Source organism: Schistocerca gregaria, chromosome 2, assembly GCF_023897955.1.
Source record: "Schistocerca gregaria isolate iqSchGreg1 chromosome 2, iqSchGreg1.2, whole genome shotgun sequence".
NCBI lineage: Eukaryota > Metazoa > Arthropoda > Insecta > Orthoptera > Acrididae > Schistocerca > Schistocerca gregaria.
The window spans coordinates 477,804,221-477,827,943 of record NC_064921.1 but is presented as its reverse complement, the minus strand read 5'-3'; the positions used below and the strand labels follow the sequence as shown (position 1 = coordinate 477,827,943).

Here is a 23,723-nt window from a genome sequence, read left to right as displayed (position 1 = left end):
TTTCTCGTTCTAATTGGCCTAAGCGGCCAGTTATTCTATGCCAAGTTGATCCCCCTTCTTTTAATAGTGTAGTGTGTTTTTAAATTTGGCCAAAGTTTTTTTTATATTTCTCTGGGAAGCAACTCTTGTAATCTGCTCATTCTTTCGGTTAAGTAATTTATTTAATTCGACAGTCCTCTTCACTCTTCTCCCCTTCTCGTAATGTCGGGGGCTACAATGGCTTTGGCGTTGGGTTTGTCCCATTCGGTTTGGCCACGGTTGACTGTATTTCCCAGGTGCGGTGCCTAAAGGCAAACAGATTGTTTTGGTTATTCCTTATTTTTTAGGTTCATCGCCCTGTTGGGCTCTCTTTCCTACGTTTGAGGTTACCAGTCAAATGTTGTGAGAGAAAAAGGATATAATCTTCATTACGTGGCTTAGACCTCGAGTTTAACGGATTTATCTCTGCTGAACATTCTGGCTGCACGTTGTCAACTGCAACCGGTCTTGTGCGAGGCAGAGTTCCTTAATGCTTTACAAAAAGAAAAAAGGGTGAGCTACGGTTGCAGGTTCGAATCCTGCCTCGGGCATGGATGTGTGTGACGTCCTTAGGTTAGTTAGGTTTAAGTAGTTCTAAGTTCTAGGGGACTGATGACCACAACAGTTGAGTCCCATAGTGCTCAGAGCCTTTTGAACCAAAAAAAGGGTGAAAGGAAAACACCACAGCACAAACCGTTAAATTTCTTTCTTCATTCATTGTATTCTAAGGCTGATCTGACGTAAAAGGTTTCCAGTCTATGGACGTGTTTATAAAGAGTTATAATTTGGTAAAGGACCCTGTTTTTTTGTTGGAATCCAAACTGTTGTGCCCATTTTAATTGGTCTTTAACGCCAATCATGTTGATCTCATAAATTGTTTCTTTTAGTACATATGAAGTTTGTCAAATGTTAACTAATGTGTAGCCTACTTAAAACCCTGGCTTGGTCCTTTTTACGTGCTTGATTTTGGTTAAACCAAACTCTAAAAGGTGGATTTCAGGATTCATGACACAATGTACTCACAACCACACAGAACACTGCCTGTATTGAGGACATTGCTTAAGGGCTCTTCGTAGTCAAATAAAACAGCTCAATCTGCAGGCTTGGATAGCATCTGCACTTATGTTCAAGCATCCATTTCTCATGGTTACTTTTTTTTTTTTTTTAGTTCAGTCCATCTCTCTGTCACAACATTACTCTACGACTCACCAATAATCAGTACATTCAATCATATTAAGTAGAAATATTATGAAAAAACCAATTTCAAGATAAATACATTAAATAGCAACTATTCAAAACTAAGACAAAATTCTATTTTCAATTCAGGTAAGATTGTTAAGGAGTTAAATAAATTCATTACATTTGCGAATATTCCATCTTCTATAGTAGATTATTGCCTCCTTTTCAAGGTACAAGTCAGTACACGACCAAGAATATGTGGCTTAACCGTCCAATGATTATATTCATGCTGTACATAAAGTCTGGGAACACTTCCAATTAGTTATTGCACAAGAACTAAACATTGTACAGATGTCATACATATTGCATTTTGAAGAGAAACCCTGAAAGTAGTTTGATAATTTGCCGATAGCCAGCGCTAGTGGCAAACATGGCTCCACATACACTTCACTCACATTGGAACGTGCGCTTCTCTTTGCCGGGCACAGGGAAACCGTCGTAACGAATTTATTGTACCAGTGGCAAATGGCCTTCCTTGTTGGTAGCTTTTTACCACACTTGGTTCTAAACATCCGTTGAACAGCTGTAGCACACTTCTTTCTAGATGATAATTAACTGAAACCCTCAGCTGCCGACAGGTGTTGGTGATATACTTAGATGGGGACAGCGGAAAATGTGTGCCCCGACCGGGACTCGAACCCGGGATCTTTGGCTTACATGGCAGACACCTGCACACGGTGAACGTTAGTCCTGCTTGTATTTGTGCTTGCCAAACCCTTCGTTTGGCAGGACGGTCGCCGGATCAGTACCTAATTTAGAACGTTTGAAGCATTAAGGACAGGGTCCACGAACGTGCTCGGGATTTTGACGATCCAGAGCGCCAGCTGGACAGGTTGTGACACGATATCCGACAGGAGGACATCCGATAACTCTTATCAGTACCATGCCGAATAACTGCTTGCGTAAGGACTAGGATTAGACGAACGCGTTATTGTGTTGCTCAATTTCTGATGCTCTTTATCGTGAATAAATATTCAAGTTTCCCTGAAGTTGTAGTTGCTGCAAACAACAGAATGTCATGTCTCACAACATAAACAGTAGAAAATGCCGTGAACTGCTTATTGCGGTCTCTGTTGCGCATTCCCTGATGTGATACTAAAATCGGTCACTACATTGAAACATCTTCCAGGAAACGTCATGTGTCCCTAGGAATACTATCGTGTGGATACAACACTCTCCCCTATACAAGAAATGTGTGTTCTCAGAATCCATGCTCCGAGAAAAACAACAGATCGTCCAATTTTTGTTCACCTAGACAAGCTTTTGCATCTATGAGCCGTCACACGTTAAATTGCTTATTAATTTTCTCACTATCACGATTTGAAACGTGATGTGCGCTTGAAAAGTTCGCTTCATGGTGTGAGAAACGAAATGAACTGGAAGAAAGAAAGTACATCTACTCCCTTCAACGTAATAATAATTGCTAATAAGACATTTCCGACAGCCTCTGTAAAGCAGCTGGAAATTGTCCACTAAGCATAGTGTCATACGCCTTCGGATGTCTTACGAAAAGTGATAAGGTTTTGCGCTGATCGAGCGTCAACAAGCATAAGGGCAGACAATATTGGGCAGTCTTTCAGACCGGCGCTCGAATAAATAACCTGGTAGTACCAATGACAAATAATGCCATGTACGTCATATTACGGACACGGAGATTATTTCTAGAAAAGATGTAGAACGGACGTGTCAATTACCTCGCCCTTTTTTCATTAGTCTGAGCAGAGTATTATACGTGGACTGGCTGGTGTCTTCACACCGCCAAATCTCCTACTGAATTCGTCCACCTTGCATGCTCGAACACGGACTAATATTTGCCGTACTCTGGTCGTTGTGGACCATTTTGCCACTGAGCACCGCCTAGGCTGGGCACCGTCCTGCAACACCGATCATGCTAAGGGCCACGGTTTGAGCACCGAAGCGGGCCAGCAGCCTGGGTGTGGCTCTCATTGAACGGCCGCCCCGTGCTCTTCCTGACAGCAACTGCAATCCTGCCGACTTCAGCTGATGACGCTGCCTATGCACGCCGTTGCCAGATGGTCCTTCTGACGACGGGTCGCTGAGCTTCTGCCCATCACTATGCCATATACAGGCCAGAGGTCTCCCCTTCTGTACCTAACATGAATAAAAGTCTAATTCATCCAGAGACACCTTACTAGCAGCCTCCCCCCCCCCCCCCCCCTCCCCACCACCACCATCCTCGAGAACAGTCTACAGCACCAATCTCAATAGACGGCTAGAGGAAGGAAGCGATACTTTATCCTGACGTTCGCACAGCCGTTTCCTTATCATTGCTCTCTCGGCCCCAGCACTTCTGTCTCTGATAAAAAGGATCCTTTATCTATCGAAATGTTATAAATCACTCAGCAAGTAACCGCTACTAAAGTCCTGAGGAGTGCGCTGGACAAATATCACTTATCAACTTGGGATTCTTTGCAACCTGCAGTTAATTACGAAGTGTGTATTGACGGGGATTAAGATGTGGTGAAAGTGATACCTTACCACAATAAATGTTGCCACAAAAGATTCCTTGTCATATTTATCATCACTACCTTTCCCGTCAGCACCTGCCACCAGTTTCATCAGTACCCTCATGAGTCATCAGATGTTCCATGTCTGGAATTTCTGCACTACCGTAATCAATAATGAGGAAGTCGACAGAGTTTTACTTTTTTTTAAATCCAATTACTAGTTTCGGAATAATTACAGTAGCTAAAACCTAAAATTTATCTGTTTTCAAGCGATTGTTGTCTTATGCGGCAGTTTGTGATTTCAATCTCAAATAAGGAACTACGTTACGTCGGATAAGCCAACGGCCTTGCCGCAGTGGTAACACCGGTTCAGATCAGAACACCGAAGTGAAGAGCTCTCGGGCTGGGCTGGCAATTCAACGGATGACCGTCTGGGACTTCCGAGCACTGTTAACAAGCGGGTTATACTCAGCCCTTGGGAGGCCAATAGGGAGCTACTTGAACAGCATACCGCTCCATGTTTGCATCCAGTGAAGCCTATCGGCCGATGATGCCGCAGCGGCCGTCGGGACCATTGAGGTTTCCAAAGCGGAATTTACGTCGAATAAGGTGGAAACACAGTGTCGCAGCGCCGTGATACCGGTTAAAAGCGGAAAAGAGTAAATGTCTTTGTCACTCACAAGTGTCGAGAGCTGGTTAATTTACAAAAATAACGTATTTTAGAAAATAAGGCTAACAAGATATGCTACTTCTTTACGGAGAACGCACAAGGAAAGCCAAGAGAATACTTGAAAACGTGTCCCGACAGACGGCATCCAACAAGAATGATAATTCAGTGAATGTGGGAAAAACAGCTATTGTAATGACACTGGAGCATTATGCAAATAGTACGGAGCAATCCTCGTACTAGTTTCACGGTCGGAAGGGTCACCTTTAATAAAATGTTCCGGGCTATTAGGCCGTGGTCGAATGGATCTTACATTTACATCGAAAGTTTCGTCTTCATATGCGGATAACATTTTCATGGAGGACCGCACCTTCTTTGAGTGTCCAATTAATTCCGTGGCTCACTGCTGTCAGTAGCGAGCTAGTGTGTGAATTGGACAGTCAAAGAAGCAGTGGTCCCCCTTGAAAATGTCATCCGCAGATAGAGACAAAACTTTGGATTTAAATGTGAAATCCATTCGACTACGGCATAATAGCCCGAGAAATTTTATTAATTTTAAGGATCAACCTTGCAACAACTTTATTGAAGGAAATAGACACTCTGGTAGTTGTTCTTCGTAATACACAAGTTAGGTCCAGAGAAACTGCGAGTGCCTCAGGAATAAGTCAGACCAGCGTTGTTCGTACTTTGCGTGCAGACGGATTCCATGAGTATTCATCAGCTGTTTAACCAGCGGGTTATAAAAGACACACGAAATTCTGTCGCTTGGTTCTGAAGAGCCAGCAGGACACTGAGTTCTTACTTCAAAGAATTATCTTTACCGATGAAGCTCCCCTTACAAACCATGGGAATTTGTACGTAAAAAATACACATTGTTAGACAGCTGAGAATCCCTAAGTTCACTCTCCACTGCTTCTGACGTTCAAGCTGACTATGGAGAGTGTTTCGTATGGTATTACTGGAACCAACAATGGCCAGTACTTCAATGAAGAAACATTAACGTTTAAAAGATGCACACAATTTCTTACCGAAGTGGTGCTGGTACCACTTGGAATATGTATACGTACGTGGCGCCAGCACGATGGGTGCCCGGCACACAAGTCGCTCGTGACTAGGAAAGCGCTCATCCAACTCTTTCCTCATTTTGAAAGATCGAACTCAAGAAGTGATTGCACCAACGACTGAAACCGTATATTACTGTAGCGGTGGCATTAGAAAGAGTATGACAAGAGTGGAATTTTAAGGTATGTTAATGACGATATTATTTTGTGAGTTCGTTTTGTTGCTGTTGTTGATCGAATTTTGCAGTGCAATAGCGTATCTTTACATTAAACTAATGACACTAGTTATTGTTCATTACCATTTATATCTCAGTTTCCTGTTTTCTAAATCTGTTCAATTCTTGACGTGTACCTTTCTTTCAAGGATGTGTCAGAAACAGGAGCGTTCCGTTATCGTAGATAACCGGTGAAGGACACTTAGATGCCAAGTCCTTTGCGCTCCATTTGGTGAGTCAGTTCAGCCACATGTAACCATTTGTGATTGGTATCATTATATAATTTAACTTTTGCCCACCCTTCCGTTTTAATAAGTAGACTCTTTTAGCTGCGTCAGGCTGGAGTGCGTCTTCAATCTGACGCGACTGTTGCGACTGTTCCGTAAAACAACACCAACTTGCCCGTGGCAGAACAATTGATTTAATTTTCAAAACTACTCCTATGTTATAAATACTGTAATTTTTCGGAAACTATTGTTCACATTTTAAAGAGTCAAACGCCGTTACTTCGTCTCATTTACAACTACGATACTAGCAGCAGAATATACTGTAGTTCAATTAAAAAGCAAATCTGAAACCGTATTTTCTAAATAATTGATGTATGAGAAGAGACTGCTATTCCTCAGTCCGGAGACTTGGTTGAGTCAGTTGTCCTCGAAACCTTATCCTGTGCAAGACTCATAATTTCGGAATCACTACTGCAACCCAAATCCATTTGAACCTGCTTACTGCACTCGTCGCTTCGTCTCACTCTGCACCCCCCCCCCCCCCCCCCAATTAGCTCCAATACTAAAAGTCACGATTTCTTGATGTCTTATAATGTCTCCTATCAACACACAATTTAGGCCAAAATTTGTAATAAATATCTCGTCATTAGTTTCACGATCAACCCACCTAATCTTCAGCTTTTCTCTGCACCATCACATTCCAAAAGCTTCTTGTCTGAAGCGTACATCGTCCACATTTCACTTCCGTAGAGGGCTACAGTTCACATAAATACGTTCAGAAGGGACTTTCTAACACTTCGATGTTCACAACTTCTCTTCTTCAGTAACGTTTTGCTTCCCATTGCCAGTCTACACTCCTGGAAATTGAAATAATAACACCGTGAATTCATTGTCCCAGGAAGGGGAAACTTTATTGACACATTCCTGGGGTCAGATACATCACATGATCACACTGACAGAACCACAGGCACATAGACACAGGCAACAGAGCATGCACAATGTCGGCACTAGTACAGTGTATATCCACCTTTCGCAGCAATGCAGGCTGCTATTCTCCCATGGAGACGATCGTAGAGATGCTGGATGTAGTCCTGTGGAACGGCTTGCCATGCCATTTCCACCTGGCGCCTCAGTTGGACCAGCGTTCGTGCTGGACGTGCAGACCGCGTGAGACGACGCTTCATCCAGTCCCAAACATGCTCAATGGGGGACAGATCCGGAGATCTTGCTGGCCAGGGTAGTTGACTTACACCTTCTAGAGCACGTTGGGTGGCACGGGATACATGCGGACTTGCATTGTCCTGTTGGAACAGCAAGTTCCCTTGCCGGTCTAGGAATGGTAGAACGATGGGTTCGATGACGGTTTGGATGTACCGTGCTCTATTCAGTGTCCCCTCGACGATCACCAGAGGTGTATGGCCAGTGTAGGAGATCGCTCCCCACACCATGATGCCGGGTGTTGGCCCTGTATGCCTCGGTCGTATGCAGTCCTGATTGTGGCGCTCACCTGCACGGTGCCAATCACGCATACGACCATCATTGGCACCAAGGCAGAAGCGACTCTCATCGCTGAAGACGACACGTCTCCATTCGTCCCTCCATTCACGCCTGTCGCGACACCACTGGAGGCGGGCTGCACGATGTTGGGGCGTGAGCGGAAGACGGCCTAACGGTGTGCGGGACCGTAGCCCAGCTTCATGGAGACGGTTGCGAATGGTCCTCGCCCATACCCCAGGAGCAACAGTGTCCCTAATTTGCTGGGAAGTGGCGGTGCGGTCCCCTACGGCACTGCGTAGGATCCTACGGTCTTGGCGTGCATCCGTGCGTCGCTGCGGTCCGGTCCCAGGTCGACGGGCACCTGCACCTTCCGCCGACCACTGGCGACAACATCGATGTACTGTGGAGACCTCACGCCCCACGTGTTGAGCAATTCGGCGGTACGTCCACCCGGCCTCCCGCATGCCCACTATACGCCCTCGCTCAAAGTCCGTCAACTGCACATACGGTTCACGTCCACGCTGTCGCGGCATGCTACCACTGTTAAAGACTGCGATGGAGCTCCGTATGCCACGGCAAACTGGCTGACACTGACGGCGGCGGTGCACAAATGCTGCGCAGCTAGCGCCATTCGACGGCCAACACCGCGGTTCCTGGTGTGTCCGCTGTGCCGTGCGTGTGATCATTGCTTGTACAGCCCTCTCGCAGTGTCCGGAGCACGTATGGTGGGTCTGACACACCGGTGTCAATGTGTTCTTTTTTCCATTTCCAGGAGTGTACGTAGATTTTAAGGAAGGTCAGAAGACGCTGTCATCAGAGGCAAGGACGTTTGAGGGATGGATTGGAAAGAATGTAGACCATTTTCTTTACCATTGTGCCCCACACCACTTTGCTAATGGACAGGCAAACTAGGCCACGTCAATTGTGCATGCCGCATGCGGTTTCCGCGCGCGTAGTCCATGTGGAACATCGTGTTCCAAATAGTTTCGCTAATCAAGACTCACCGTCCACGAGCGCCTGCAACTCCTCAGCGGTGGCGGAGGCGCCGGGCCGCAGGACGACGAAGGCGGTGGGGTGCTCCTGGTCGGTGGGGTGCGGCTTCCCCACCACGGCGGCCAGCTGCACGCTGGGGTGCGACGTCAGCAGAGACTCCAGCTGCGGCGACAGCACCTGCTCACACGCACCGAAATATCTTCAGTAACTGCCCTCGCGTCTCTGCTCAGAGAGTATCTCTTGCGTGGTCCAACGCCATCGGAAGCTAAACGAGGTGCAACCTGTTTCGTTTCTGAGTTTATTTATAGCGTTATGACACTCCTGGAGTAAAACAGAATTAGCACGGATTCAGAAGAAAGACACTAGTGGCAAACACTGCCTGTTTTATTCATATACAGCATCTTGCACGTGAACACATAGTTTCCTAGATCTCCGAAAGGCGCACCACACTGCACCACGTCGTAGACGACCATACGGAATATCTTTGCAAACATGTCATTGTCTCAAGGGATATTTGACCAACAGAGCCCAGTAGGTTATACTGGACGGTGAACGTTCAGGGATGAAGTAATGAGTGCTATCGACAGGGGGTGTTAATTTGATTCCATATTTTTAGATTTCCGGAAGGCTTTCGACACCGTTCCGCACAAGTGTCTTCTAACAAAACTGCGTGCCAGTTGTGCGACTGGATTCGTGATTTCCTGTCAGAAAGATCCAGTTGGCAGAAATAGACGGAGATTCATCGAGTAATACAGAAGTAATATCCGGCGTTCCCCGAGGAAATGTTATTGGCCCTCCGTTCCTCCTGATCTATATTAACGACATCATCTCTGAGTAGCCGTCTTAAAATTGTTTGCAGATGATGCTGTCATTAATCGTCTTGTAAAGTCATCGGATGATCCAAACGGCAAAACGATTTAGATAAGATACCTGTATGTGACAATTGATCCTGAATAAAGAAAAGTGTGAAGTTGTTCACATGAGTACTAAAAGAAATCAGCTAAATTTCGATTAGGCGATAAGTCACACAAATCTGAAGGCTGTAAATTCAGCTAAATACTTAGGGATTACAATTACAAATAACCTAAATAACGAGCACATAGATAATATTGTGGATAGAGAAAACCAAAGACTGCGATTCATTGGCAGAACACTTAGAAGGTGCAACAGGTCTAGTAAAGAGACTGCTTACACCATGCTTGTCCGCCCTGTTCTGGAATATCGCTGCGCGGTGTGGGGTCCGCATCAGGTGGGACTGACGGATGTCATCGGAAAAGTACAAAGAAGGGCAACTAGTTTTGTATTATAGCGAAATAGGGAAGATAGTGTCACAGACATGATACGTGAACTGGAGTGACAATCATTTAAACAAAGGCGTTTTTCGTTGCTACGGGATCTCCTCATGAAATTTCAATCACCAGTTTTCTGCTCCGACTGCGAAAACATTGTTTTCACCCACCTACATAGGGAGAAATGATTATCATGATAAAATAAGAGAAATCATGTGCTCGTTTTTCCCGCGTGCCGTTCGAGAGTAGAACGGTAGAGAGACAGCCTGAAGGTGGTTCATTGAACCCCCTGCCAAGAACTTTATTGTGAATAGCAGAGTAATCACGTAGATGTAGAAACAAAAGTATCAATGGATATGCCCCAAGGAAGAGAAATAGCACATCTCGTGTTTCTATATAGTTTTTCGGACAGGATAAGTGGCATTATAAGATTGTTTACTAACAATGCAATTCTGTACAGCAGAGCACCGCCATTGGACGACCGAAAGAAATAAACTTAATGTACCTAATGGAAACTCAATTTAGACGCGGGAACATGTAGAGTTAGGTTTTGTTGAATTTTTTTTTTTTTTTCCATCTTTCATTCCTCTCCCAGAGGGGGTGAGGCGGGCACATGGAGAGCCTATTGCTCTTTGGTGCCTTATATTATCTTAAGTTATGCTGTGGTGGCACATTTTATTTGGAAGAATGGGGAATGATATTTTTCTGTTCATTATATTTCGAGTTTCAACTCTTATTTGATCGCTTGTCGCGTGGGAGGGTGATGAGATCCTGGCATTTGCCCAAGTGCTGAGGGAAACCTCCCTAAAACCTCAGCAAGGATCTGTGTAGTCTTCTGTATGCTGTTTCTTTGTAGAGTGTTTTCTTTGATTTTGCTTCAGAATGTGTTGTGTTCTTGATTTATGTTTCATCTTCTTCTTCTGGTCCGTCGTCTTGCAGGTGTGTTATCGTGTCCTCTTGTATGTCATTGTTCGTGAAGTGGGCTGCTGCATTCATGTCTGTAGCCTTCATGCTAGTTTTGATTGTTATTGGTGGGTATGGATATTTTGTTTTCGGATAGTTCAGTGTTGTGTAGTCTCTTAGCAGGATTTCTGTTGTTGCTGTTTTATTCTGTAGTCTGTTGGAGCCAATTTTGGCAGTTAATTCCAGCCATCTTTTCTTTACAGGTTTTACTTTTGCGTTTTGGTATACTAATTCGTTTCCTGTCCTGGGATTCATGTTGCCTGCTATCCTTAATATTTTTCTTTCTGTCGCCATTATTTTCCCTGTAGCTGTTTTGTTGGTCATCCATACTGGAGCAGCATATTCCAGTATGGGGCGAATAAACGTTTTATATGTGTAGATAATTGTATCTGTTTTCGCTCCGTTTGTTCTGCCTCTGAGTAGGCGAAGTAGGTTCCCTCTCGTTTTCGCTCTTGTTGGATGTGATGTTATGTGGGTGCGATGAGTTGATATTCTGATGAACGGCTTATACCGACTGCGAGAATTGAACGTTCCGTGCTACGAACACGTCTCTGTGTCTTAAAGAATCAAAGAAGCGTTTTTTAGAGTCTTTATGAAGGGAATGGAGAGATCGGACGTGTGAGAGGAGGAGAGAGATTGTATTGTTGAGAGACGCCATTGCGGTTTATAGTAAATTTTCAAACAGTTTTTATGACGAAAAGAAAATCCAATAACTAACATCAAGTATTCAAGGTATGTACATGGTGTTTCAAAAATGACCGGTGTATTTGAAACGGCAATAAAAACTAAACGAGCAGCGATAGAAATACACCGTTTGTTGCAATATGCTTGGGACAACATTACATTTTCAGGCGGACAAACTTTCTAAATTACAGTAGTTACAATTTTCAACAACAGATGGCGCTGCAAGTGATGTGAAAGATATAGAAGACAACGCAGTCTGTGGGTGCGCCATTCTGTACGTCGTCTTTCTGCTGTAAGCGTGTGCTGTTCACAACGTGCAAGTGTGCTGTGGACAACATGGTTTATTCCTTAGAACAGAGGATTTTTCTGGTGTTGGAATTCCACCGCCTAGAACACAGTGTTGTTGCAACAAGACGAAGTTTTCAACGGAGCTGTAATGTAACCAAAGGACCGAAAAGCGATACAATAAAGGATCTGTTTGAAAAATTTCAACGGACTGGGAACGTGACGGATGAACGTGCTGGAAAGGTAGGGCGACCGTGTACGACAACCACAGAGGGCAACGCGCAGCTAGTGCAGCAGGTGATCCAACAGCGGCCTCGGGTTTCCGTTCGCCGTGTTGCAGCTGCGGTCCAAATGACGCCAACGTCCACGTATCGTCTCATGCGCCAGAGTTTACACCTCTATCCATACAAAATTCAAACGCGGCAACCCCTCAGCGCCGCTACCATTGCTGCACGAGAGACATTCGCTAACGATATAGTGCACAGGATTGATGACGGCGATATGCATGTGGGCAGCATTTGGTTTACTGACGAAGCTTATTTTTACCTGGAGGGCTTCGTCAATAAACAGAACTGGCGCATATGGGGAACCGAAAAGCCCCATGTTGCAGTCCCATCATCCCTGCATCCTCAAGAAGTACTGGCCTGGGCCGCCATTTCTTCCAAAGGAATCATTGGCCCATTTTTCAGATCCGAAACGATTACTGCATCACGCTATCTGGACATTCTTCGTGAATTTGTGGCGGTACAAACTGCCTTAGACGACACTGCGAACACCTCGTGGTTTATGCAAGATGGTGCCCGGCCACATCGCACGGCCGACGTCTTTAATTTCCTGAATGAATATTTCGATGATCGTGTGATTGCTTTGGGCTATCCGAAACATACAGGAGGCGGCGTGGATTGGCCTCCCTATTCGCCAGACATGAACCCCTGCGACTTCTTTCTGTGGGGACACTTGAAAGACCAGGCGTACCGCCAGAATCCAGAAACAATTGAATAGCTGAAGCAGTACATCTCACCTGCATGTGAAGCCATTCCGTCAGACACGTTGTCAAAGGTTTCGGGTAATTTCATTCAGAGACTACGCCATATTATTGCTACGCATGGTGGATATGTGGAAAATATCGTACTATAGAGTTTCCCAGACCGCAGCGCCATCTGTTGTTGACAATTGTAACTACGGTAATTTCGAAAGTTTGTCTGCCTGAAAATGTACTGTTGTCCCAAGCATATTGCAACAAACATTGTATCTATCGCTTCTCGTTTAGTTTGTATTGCCGTTTCAAATATACCGGTCATTTTAGAAACACCCTGTATATTTCCATACCGAAATTAGTTAATTATCACGGTACAGATATTACTAGACGTAGATCGCTCGGAGTTGGAGTTTGGAAAGAAAGTGTGAACCTGCATTTTCACGGTCAAAATTCATCGACAGATCATCTCTGAATTAATAAACTTTAAATTGCTAAATTGCTGGACCTATCGTCCAGACTCATCAAAAAATGTAACACATAGTTGTGCCGGACGATCTGCGTAGCGAATAAAAGGTTTCAGAGATTTCAGGTGGAGCTCATAACGACGAGGAATTTCCACGAGATCGACGTTGAGGAATGCATCTCTTGCTCTTTTGTGGTATTTCAATCGAAATGCTTATATTTTACATGTTTTCAGGACAGTAAAGATAAAAGGAAATAAGAAACTAAGCTAAACCAACTAAAACCAATAACTAAACCAATATTTAAAATAAAAGCACACATAAAGAATATTTATTTATAATAATAAATAAAGAATATTTTTAATTACCTAACCAATGACAATTAAATACTTAATTGTCGTCAGAGTACAGGACATCCAACAATTAGTAATTCTTGTATATATTTTATTTCCCTATGGTATGCATATACTAATCCATATATTGTGTGTGTATTTCATGTACAATAATTAATATTCGTGGAGTCCGGTGGTGTGAGCTGAGCAGTCCCTATCCCCACCGCAGAACTTCACATCACTGCAAGCTATATAAGGCAAGCACACAACAACGACCAACTTTCTTGTCTCAATCTGAATAGCCTCAACTTGTACATTGTAGAATTGTGCTTGTTGAAATTGTGGGAACAATATATTTCGTGTGTGACTGCGCAAAGTGCACTGTGTAAAACAGACCTCTTTGGCATTGTCTAACACTCTTTGTGTGCGCTAATTATTCTGTTATGTTCGCTGTAAATTTTTTTGTGCTTGAATGTGCAAATATAGTTATTAGTAAAATGTCCTTTTTTCTCTTTAATACTTATACAGCTGCGCAAATTCCAACAGGTTATGGGCCCAGACTGCATTTGGAATAAGTATATCAATAAAATAGTAGAAGAAAGTATTGGAAAAGTTTCAATTCACGTGAAGTGCGAGATATCCTTACAAGAAATACGCAACTTTTTTTCCGCATTATTTTTCGGTGTTCTTTACGGCAATAAAAACAAGTTACCGTTAAGAATGAGTGCGGCACAAATTCCACAGATTGAAAGACTTATAGGTCGCGAAAACTATGCAACCTGGAAGTTCGCAGTAGGAGCGTATTTACGTTTAGACGACCTATGGGACGTGGTAGATAGGACAATGAAATCCACAGATCAGAATTATTCAAGTAAGGATAGGAAAGCAAAATCAAAATTGATATTACTGATTGATTCGGTGAATTATGTTCACTTTCAAAAAGCTGCTACAGCGAAAGAAGTCTGTGACAATTTACCAAGTGCATTCGAGGATGGTTGTCTTACGAGAAAAGTAGTATTATTACGCGAGTTAATTATCACTAATCAGGGCAAATGTAAGAGAGTAGACGAATACGTTAACAAAATAATAGCCACGTCGAACCGACTGAGAAACATCAGATTCGAGTTCGCTGACGAATGGATTGGAACATTGCTTTTGGCAGGACTGCCCGAAAGGTATGCACCTATGATTGTGGGACTTGAAAGCTCGGGTATACCAATCACAGGCGACAGTGTTAAGGTGAAAATCCTGCAGGACGTAAAGAGTGCTCCAAGCTGTTGTATATTGGAGAAGGAAGGTGCGTCTGCTCTCTACTCAAAAAACAAAAAGAAGAAATCGGTGAGGTGTTATAAATGTCAGAAGATGGGACATATTGCGTCTCAGTGCAAAGAAAAAGTAAGCCCAAGATCACACACTCAGCAAAAGAGGTATGTTACTGATAGCCCAGAGAGAAGGACCAATAACAAAGGTAAGGCACTCTCATGTTTTTATTCTTTTGGTGGGATGAGTAATCGTGATATGGAATGGATTTTAGACTCAGGTGCATCTGTGCATATTGTTAAAGATAAATCACTTCTTTATGACATCAAAGATAAGACTCATATGGGAATATCTACTGTTGATGGCAACAAGCTCCAGTGTCACCTTGCTGGAAAACTAGATCTACACTTAAGTGTAAATGGTGAGTCAGATATGGTTACAGCACACAATGTTCATTATGTGAAAAATGTGGCAACTAACCTGCTGTCTGTAGGGGAAATTGTCAAGAAAGGAAATACAGTCACTTTTGACATGCAGAGTGCAAGAGTAATCAGTGAAAGTGGTGAAGTTATAGCTACAGCAAGTAACGAAAGGGGTACTTTTAAGTTGGATACCATTGACAGTAAATATAAAAATGTTAGTGATTCAGTATATTCAGTAGAAGGTTTTTCATGGCACCGGAGGCTTGGACATCTAGATAGAAAAAGTATGTCTATAATAAAGGATATGTTAAAGGGAATACAGAATTTTAGTGTGTCCAAGGATCCTTGTGAGACATGTGTAAAGGGAAAACAAGCAAGTTTACCCTTCAAGACTAGTAAGAGTAAATCCGCAGAAGTATTACAGTTAATCCACACAGATGTATGTGGCACGAAGGAGTGTGAGTCCATAGGTGGGAGTAATTATTTTCTTACGTTTATTGATAATTACTTACGATATACTCATGTTTATTTTCTTAGTTCTAAAGACCAAGCGAGCGATATCTTTGAGGAATATTGCAATATGGTTCAAAGGTGGACGGGAAAGAAGATCAAGATCATCAGGTCTGATAATGGGAGAGAATATATTAACCAGAAATCGAAGAAACTTCTGGCAGAAAAGGGAATCAGGCATCAATCTACCAAAAGGTACAGCCCGTCTCAAAATGGGGTTGCTGAGAGGGCTAATAGGACCATTGTTGAGAAAGCAAGGAGCATGGTGACTGACGCTGAATTATCCAAGAAATTTTGGGCAGAGGCAGTGTCACCAGCTGTATATTTGAATAATAGATCACCTACAAAAGCATTAAAGAATAGAACCCCTTATGAGATATGGATAGGAAAGAAACCTGATCTAAGCAATGTAAGGTTTCTGGATGTGATGCAATGGCACATATTCCAAAACAGCTAAGAGGAAAATGGGATCCGAAAGCTAAAAAGTATATTTTTGTAGGCTACTGAGAAAATTCAAAGGGCTACCGATTAATGGATCCATTGACTAAAAAGATTGTCACAAGCAGAGATGTAATATTCTTTGAAAATAGAAAGGACTCTAAAGAGAGAAAAAGCACCAAGTCAACTGCACCTAGTTCAGAGGGTGAAACCTTGTGTGAGGAAATAGAAAGTGAAGAAGAGGAAGACGACAGCCAAGAACAAATGGATACAATTTATGATGACAATGAGTTAGAGGATGAAAAAATTAAGAAAACAATGTAAGGCGTTCTTCTCGTGTGCCAAAACAGAAGGAATATCCGGATTTTGAGATGTATACAGCACAGTCTTTTAATGATGAGCCAAGAACAGCAGAAGAAGCAATGAGTGGCCCAAACTCTCAAGAATAGAAAGAAGCGATGAAGAGAGAATCTTTATATCAGAACGAAACCTTTGAATGGGTAGATATGCCAGGAGATAAGAAACCACTGCACGCAAGATGGGTATTCAATTTGAAGAACCCTGAGAGCTCATCACCAAAATACAAAGCAAGACTTGTGGTAAAAAGATATTTACAAAAACAAGGGGTAGATTACGAAGAAACTTTTTTCATCTGTAGTCAAGTATGCTTCATTGAGATATCTTTTAGCCTTGGCAGTAAAACGAAATTTAATAATTCATCATATGGATGTTAAAAAGGTATATTTAAATGGGAAATTGGAGGAGGAGATATATGTCATTCCACCAAGGGAAGCCATAAAAAAACCAAATCAGAAAGTAAAAAGATTTGGCGTTTGAGAAAAAGTATTTATGGACTTAAACAAAGTGGACGTTGCTGGAATCAATGTATACATGAAATTCTATTAAAGATGAATAAGAAGTAATCCAAGGCAGATCCCAGCATTTACTATAAAGGGAGAAAAGAAGAAATAATAATAATGGCGATATGGGTGGACGATTTCTTTATCCTGACTGAAAGTGAATGCCAAATGAGAATTTTCAAGAAACAGCTGCAAACCAAGTTTAAGGTGCATAATTTGGGAGAAGTCAAACGTCATTTAGGTATGCAGATTACTAAGGATGAAGAAAGAAAAGAATTGAGCATAAGTCAATCACCATACACAGAAAAAATATTAAAGAAATTTGGCATGAGTGACTGCAAACCTATAAGTACTCCAATGGAAGTAGGAGTGAAGTTAAGTGTAAATGAGACTGATGTGGAATGTGACAAGAATGTTCCTTTTTTAGAAGTAGTAGGGAGTCTGTTATATTTGTCTCAAACGTCACGACCCGACATTGCTTTTGCCACCAATACAGTAAGCAGATAGTGCAGAGACCCAAAGGAAAAGCACTGGAAAGCTGTAAAGAGGATATTCCGATACCTAAGAGGAACCTCAAACTATGAGTTAAAATACCATAGAGATGGTAACGCAAATCTAGAGGGATATAGCGATTCGGACTGGGGGAGTGAATTGGGAGAAAGATACTCCACCACTGGCTGCTGTTTTGAATTAATGGGGGGCCTCACATCATGGTCCTGTCAAAAGCAAAAAAATGATGCATTGAGCACCGTAGAGGCCCAGTATATGGCACTATCTACACCACACAGGAAGCATTATGGCTACGAACACGAATAAGTGAAATAGAAACCAATTTAATTGAGGAACCTACAATCATCGTCTGTGACAATAAGGGAGCCATAAACCTAGCTAACAATGATGTTAGTAGTTCTAGGATAAAGCATATTGATAGACCACATAGAGGGACAGAACATTGCCGTGGACTATCTGCGCACAGAAGACATGTTATTGGAATTTGCGCAGCTGAATAAGTATTAAGGAGAAAAAAGGACATTTTACTAATAACTATATTTGCACATTCAAGAACAAAAAAATTTACAGCGAACACAACAGAATAATTAGCGCACACAAAGAGTGTTAGACAATGCCAAAGAGGTCTATTTTACACAGTGCACTTTGCGCCGTCACACACGAAATATATTGTTCACACAATTCCAACAGTGCTATATTTCCAGTTCATTTCTGTATTTTCTTCAGAGGTAGTCATAGGCAATTATTCTGTGAATTCTTTTCAGGAGAATTCGTTATGTGAAATAGTATAATTAGGCGTGTAAAAGCAAATAGGTGTTTTGTTTTTCTAATTGGATTATGCTCAAGACTCGATCATTAATTGAAATGGATGAAGAGAAAGTTTCAGACGTTCAGGAAATCTGTGACGTTCCTAGTGTAGATGAGATTGCAGCTCCGTCTCAACAGGAGACAAATCCTTTTAATTTTGAAGCAGCTGAGACTTCTATCTGTATCGGTAACGACAGTAACACAAAAGCAAATGGATCTGTCAGTTGTGGTGCAGGATATGTCACAGAAACAAGTTGATATGAAATTGGTGGTACAAAAGGTATCGCAAAAGCAAACTAATGTGTCAGCAGAGGTACAAATTGTATCACAGAAGCAAGCAGACATGTGTCAAAAACAAACTGACTGTCAGCTGCAATTCAGTCAGTAGTTAGCCAGCAACAACAAATCTCAAATGAGATAACGGCATTGCGAAATACGCAAAAGCAGTTTCCTCTTGAGATCAAAAAGATTACCCAAGAAATATAAACCATTAGATCGAAGCATGAGGAAGCAGAAATTTCCGTCGGACATTTAACAGAAAGTGCGATTAGCATAGCTCCTTGGTGTGACCAGTTGATACAAGCAAATTTCAGTAAGCACCAACAAGATTTCTCAACTAAACTAGATGAATAGGCATCCGCTAAATAACAGCAGATGATGCAATGTGTAGAAGAAAGCATAAAAGAAGCGATAAGCAAATTGCCTATTGACAGCTTACCAGTTTCAGCGAGTATTATGCTAGATACTAAGGAGGTAAAAGAATCATTAGGAGCGAATTTCAAACGATGGAAGAACGAAATAGTCGATTCCTTCGAAAATATTTCGAAAAACGTGGAACAGATTCAAAGGGCAGTAAAACGTCATAGAAACGAGCTGCGTGAAGCAGGGCGAAAGCAGGCCTCGAGCCACAAAACACGTATCGGTAACGGACGTGCTTCGCCTATGGGAAATGTAAATTACAACGGAATGCATGCAGGGCCACAAGCTGCAATGCTAATGGAAGAAAATTGTTGAAGTATTGACCGGAATCAATAAACCCGGTTGTATTCATACGAAGATTTCGTGGAGTATTACCAAGGACGAGCCGGCACGGCTAAACGCGCGGTGTAACGCGCTGCTTCCCGAGCGGGAAGGCGTGCCGGTCCCCGGCACGAACCCACGGATCCGCCCTGCGGATTAGTGTCGAGGTCCGGTGTGCTGGCCAGCCTGCGTATGGTTTTTAAGGCCATTTTCCATCTACCTCGGCGAATGCGGTCTGGTTCCCCTCCTTCCGCCTCAGTTACACTGCGTCGGCGATTGCTGCACAAACACCATTTCCACGTACACGTGCACCATAATTAGTGTACCACGGAAACATTTGGGGTTACACTCGTGGTATGAGATGTTGGCCGAACCGCACAATAACTCTGGGTTAGATGTGGGGCGGCAGTGGGGTGAGTCGACTGCTGTGGCCTGTTGTGGGGTTGTGAACCATTGAAGGCTACAGGCGGGACGAAGTCTCACCGTCGTTTCTAGGTCCACGGTCTACTACAGTTGAACACAATACAAGTACCTCTTCTCGTTGTGCCAAAACCAGGTGGAAAAGTACGTCTAGTACTCGATGCTCGTGTAATTAACACAATTATTGTATCCATGTGTGCTCACCCAGAAAATATAAATGACGTATTTCAAAAGTTCAGTAAGGTGAAGTATTTTACAACAATTGATTTGCATGCTTCATACTGGCAGGTCAAGTTATATGTTCAAATATTCAAATGTGTGTGAATTCCTAAAGGACCAAACTGCTGACGTCATCAGACCATAGACTCACACATTACTTAAACTAAATTATGCTAAGAACCCCACACACAACCATGCCTGTAGGAGGACACGAACCTCCAGCGGGAGGGACCACGTAGTCCGTGACATGGCGCCCAGACCGCGTGGCCACTCCGCGTGGCGTCAAGTTATATTAAGATTCAAGAAAGTATACAACATTTGTGTATGCCGGTAGGAGTTATCATTTCAAGGTCCTTCCCTTCAGTTTGAATATCAGTGCAGGAGTTTTCATGTCCGCGCTGGATGCAGTATTAGGACCTCAACTAAGCAGTCAGTTAACATTTTTTTCCGATCACATCCTGATAGCTACAGATACCTTGGAAGAGCATGTGAGTACACTGACATGAGTATTAGAGAGACTTTCTTGTGTGGTAATAACAGCAAATCTACAGAAGTCACATTTCTAACTGAAGAAAATAAAATTCTTAGAGCATCTGATAAACTGAACAGATATTTTACCCGATCAGAAGAAGATCAGTGCAATAAAAAATTTGCCTGTTCCTAGAACTAAACGGCAGCTAGATTTCTAGGTCTTGCATAGTTTTTTCGTCAATTCATTGACGATCAGTCTATGAATTCTGAGCCATTGTTAAATATGGCATTGGCAGTAGACTGAGGAATGTTCACGAGCATTCGAAGCAATCAAGCAAGCTTCGTCCAATGCGAAGATTCTATATCATCCTAATATGGCAGTTGAATTTGGATTAATGTCTGATGTTTCATCTGTTGGTTTGATTGTATGTCTGTTCCAAATCAGAATAATAAATGGCAAGCCCACATTTCCCAATAGCTTTCGCTAGTAGGACACTGTCAAGTTGCGAGAGATCTTATACTACAACAGTACAGGAGGCTGTTGAAGTAGTGTGGGCATTCAAAAAGTTTCATTATTATTTAAATGGAGCAAAAACCACAGTCTATTGTGACCATCAAGCTCTTAGCGTTTTACAAACCTGTAAACTATTACATGCGAGATTAGAAAAGTGGACGGTCGCTCTTCAGGAATACCAATTTCGTATTGTATATATTCAAGGAAAGGAAAATATCACAGCAGACGCATTATCCCGTTTTCCAGAAGGATTACAAGAAGGCATCATTTCGGATGAAAATGAAGAAGAGTTTCCAGTATTATTGCTAAGCGATCACGTAAACCGAAGATAATATTTACAGTTATGTGGAGATATGGCGAGACGCCAACAAAGTAAGCGAAGGTGGATAAACATTCGACAGAATTTATAAGATCCACAAGAAGATAAATTAAGCTAATACTATAAGCTAGAGATTGGAATAATAGAGAATTGTGAACGTGGTTCGATGAACCCTCTGCCAGGCACTTGAATGTGATTTGCAGAGTATCAATGTAGATGTAGATTTAGACGTGCTATTTCATCGTCAGAGCAATATGAATCAGAATTGGTGTGTGTGTGTGTGTGTGTGTGTGTGTGTGTGTGTACCCAAAGAATATGAGGAGAAGTTAATAACATATACTCACAACACTTGGGGACATTTTGGTGATGCGAAACGTTCAAACAAAATGAGAATCTACTGTTACTTCTCAGACTTCCGTAGGAAAGTATGGAGGGTACTGAGAAAATATGTAATGTGTAACAAAACCGGACAACAGACTCAGCAAACAACATAGCACACACGATCTGCGTAGCTAGTAAAGGTTTTAGAGCTTTCAGGTGGAGCAGGTGACGACGAGGAATTTCCACGAGATCGACGCTGCGGAATACATCTCCTGGTATTTAAAACGAAATATTTATATTTTCCAGGGTTTCAGAGTAAAGATAAAAGGAAATAAGAAACTAAGCTAAACCAACTAAAACCAATAACTAAACCGATTATTAAAATAAAAACACACATAAAGAGTATTTATTTATAATAATAAATAATATTTTAATTAACTAACCAATAATAATATACTAAAGTCTACAACAAAAAGAAATAACTCCACAGTATCTGATGACAAGATCAGTGATGAACATCTTGAGTATGTCAATATGAAATAAAACAGTCACGTAAAATCAGTATTGTAGTTGCAGCTGTTGTTGTTGTTGTTGTTATCTTCAGTCCAAGACTGGTGTGATGCAGGTCTCCATGCTGCTCTATCCTGTGTAAGCCCATACATGCATGGACCTGCTTACTGTATAGGTCTCTCAGATTCCCTCTGCAGTTGTTTTCCCCTACACTTCCCCTAGTACTTAATTGAGATTTATTGATACCTCAGAAAGTGTACCATCAACCGATCCCTTCTTTTAAAGGTCTCGCCAGTTTTAAAGATTTCAGATGTTTCTCACCGCCACTGAGACTAATATCGACTTCGCTCAATATTGAGGAGTTGTATGCATTAAATTCAGCCTAAGAAATAAATACTAGTTGATTTAATACAAACATCTGTCCAAAGATGAATGAAATTTACATTAGCGCCAACGTCGTTGAGAAACAGCTGAATTGGAAAACGTCAGTATAGGGAACACGAAGACTTAGATTTGATGGAAGGGTTCTAGTAACTTGCGATGCTTCTATTAAGGAACTAGCTACAAAATGCTTAAGACCTACTACGACGAATTCTTACTCTTCCAGTGTTTGGAGCCCTTATAAGTAGATGTTAAAATAAATTTCAAAAGAATTCGGAGACAGCTGCTAGTATTTTAACACGACAGTGTACCACTGTACTTAAGAGTAACAAACACGCCGCGAAGCTAAGTGAGAGTTCTTCGAAGGAAGACGATGTCGTTCACGTGAAACCCTATTGAGGAAATTTACAGAACCTGTAGTCGAGCTAAATGCGATACTTTGAACGATAGCCAGTAACGAAAGACAAACATTCAGCACATATTGCAGCGCGCCCTGTCCTACCGCCAAGAGAATAGAATCAGTCATTTCATCCTTCATGTGAACACAGAAAAGAAATCTCCCAAATTCTTAACTTCAGTTAAAAAAGAGTATTTTATCTTACAAACAACATTCAATAACACTTCAAAATATCGCACTGGTCTATAAAACCAAAGCTGCAAAATGTATAGGAATCACAGAAGTAAACATGGGAATGAAAAATATTTGGACTATCAACGTAGTGGTAAAATGTAAAGAGGCAGTACTCACGTGGTGTCCCCTGAACTTGACGAGCTGCTTGACGCGGTCCACGACGTAGAAGTAGCCGTCGCGGTCGTAGCGCACGACGTCCCCCGTGTGGAACCAGCCGTCCTCGTCCCAGGCCGCCGCCGTCGCCTCCGGGTTGTTCCAGTAGCCCAGAGCCGCCGCGGGGGACTTCACCCACAGCTCGCCCTCGTGCTCGGGACCCACCGGCTCCTGCGTCTCCAGGTCCACCACCTGGGGAGCCGCGAAGCACCTTTACAGAGCTTTGTCACTAATTGTATTCTCAGAAGTGGGCCTATGCAGTTTCTAAGCAAAGGGCCCATTTTTCACCTTATGTAAACACACCGACCAATTGCCCAAACCATTCACTTCGGCTCTTGTTAACGATGTAATTAATAGGCTACACCTGTTATTATAATAAAAGCCAACGATTCATAACTAACATTTTAACTATCATAATTTATGGGCCAGATGGCAACTGAGTAGCACACTTGCGCTCATGTTTGCCCAGATAGTAGCTGATGGTCAAATGCTTGTAGTCTCAAGTGGTAATTAATTACCCACAATAGCGTATTCCCTCCTTCACTGGTGCCGTGTGGTCCTACTTGTACAGCCCCAACT

The 23,723-nt window shown here is 42.5% G+C and overlaps 1 protein-coding gene across 1 annotated transcript in view; it reads right to left on the bottom strand.

Moving 5' to 3' along the window:
* LOC126327009 (luciferin 4-monooxygenase-like) overlaps positions 1-23,723 on the bottom strand; it is an 87,347-nt gene that overhangs the window by 2,086 nt on the left and 61,538 nt on the right. Inside the window, exons 7-8 of the mRNA XM_049995818.1 lie at positions 23,109-23,336; positions 8,397-8,562 (exon numbers count right to left, since the gene is read on the bottom strand). Of these exons, the coding sequence (XP_049851775.1) occupies positions 8,397-8,562; positions 23,109-23,336 (394 nt within the window). The remainder of the gene's footprint in view (positions 1-8,396; positions 8,563-23,108; positions 23,337-23,723) is intronic.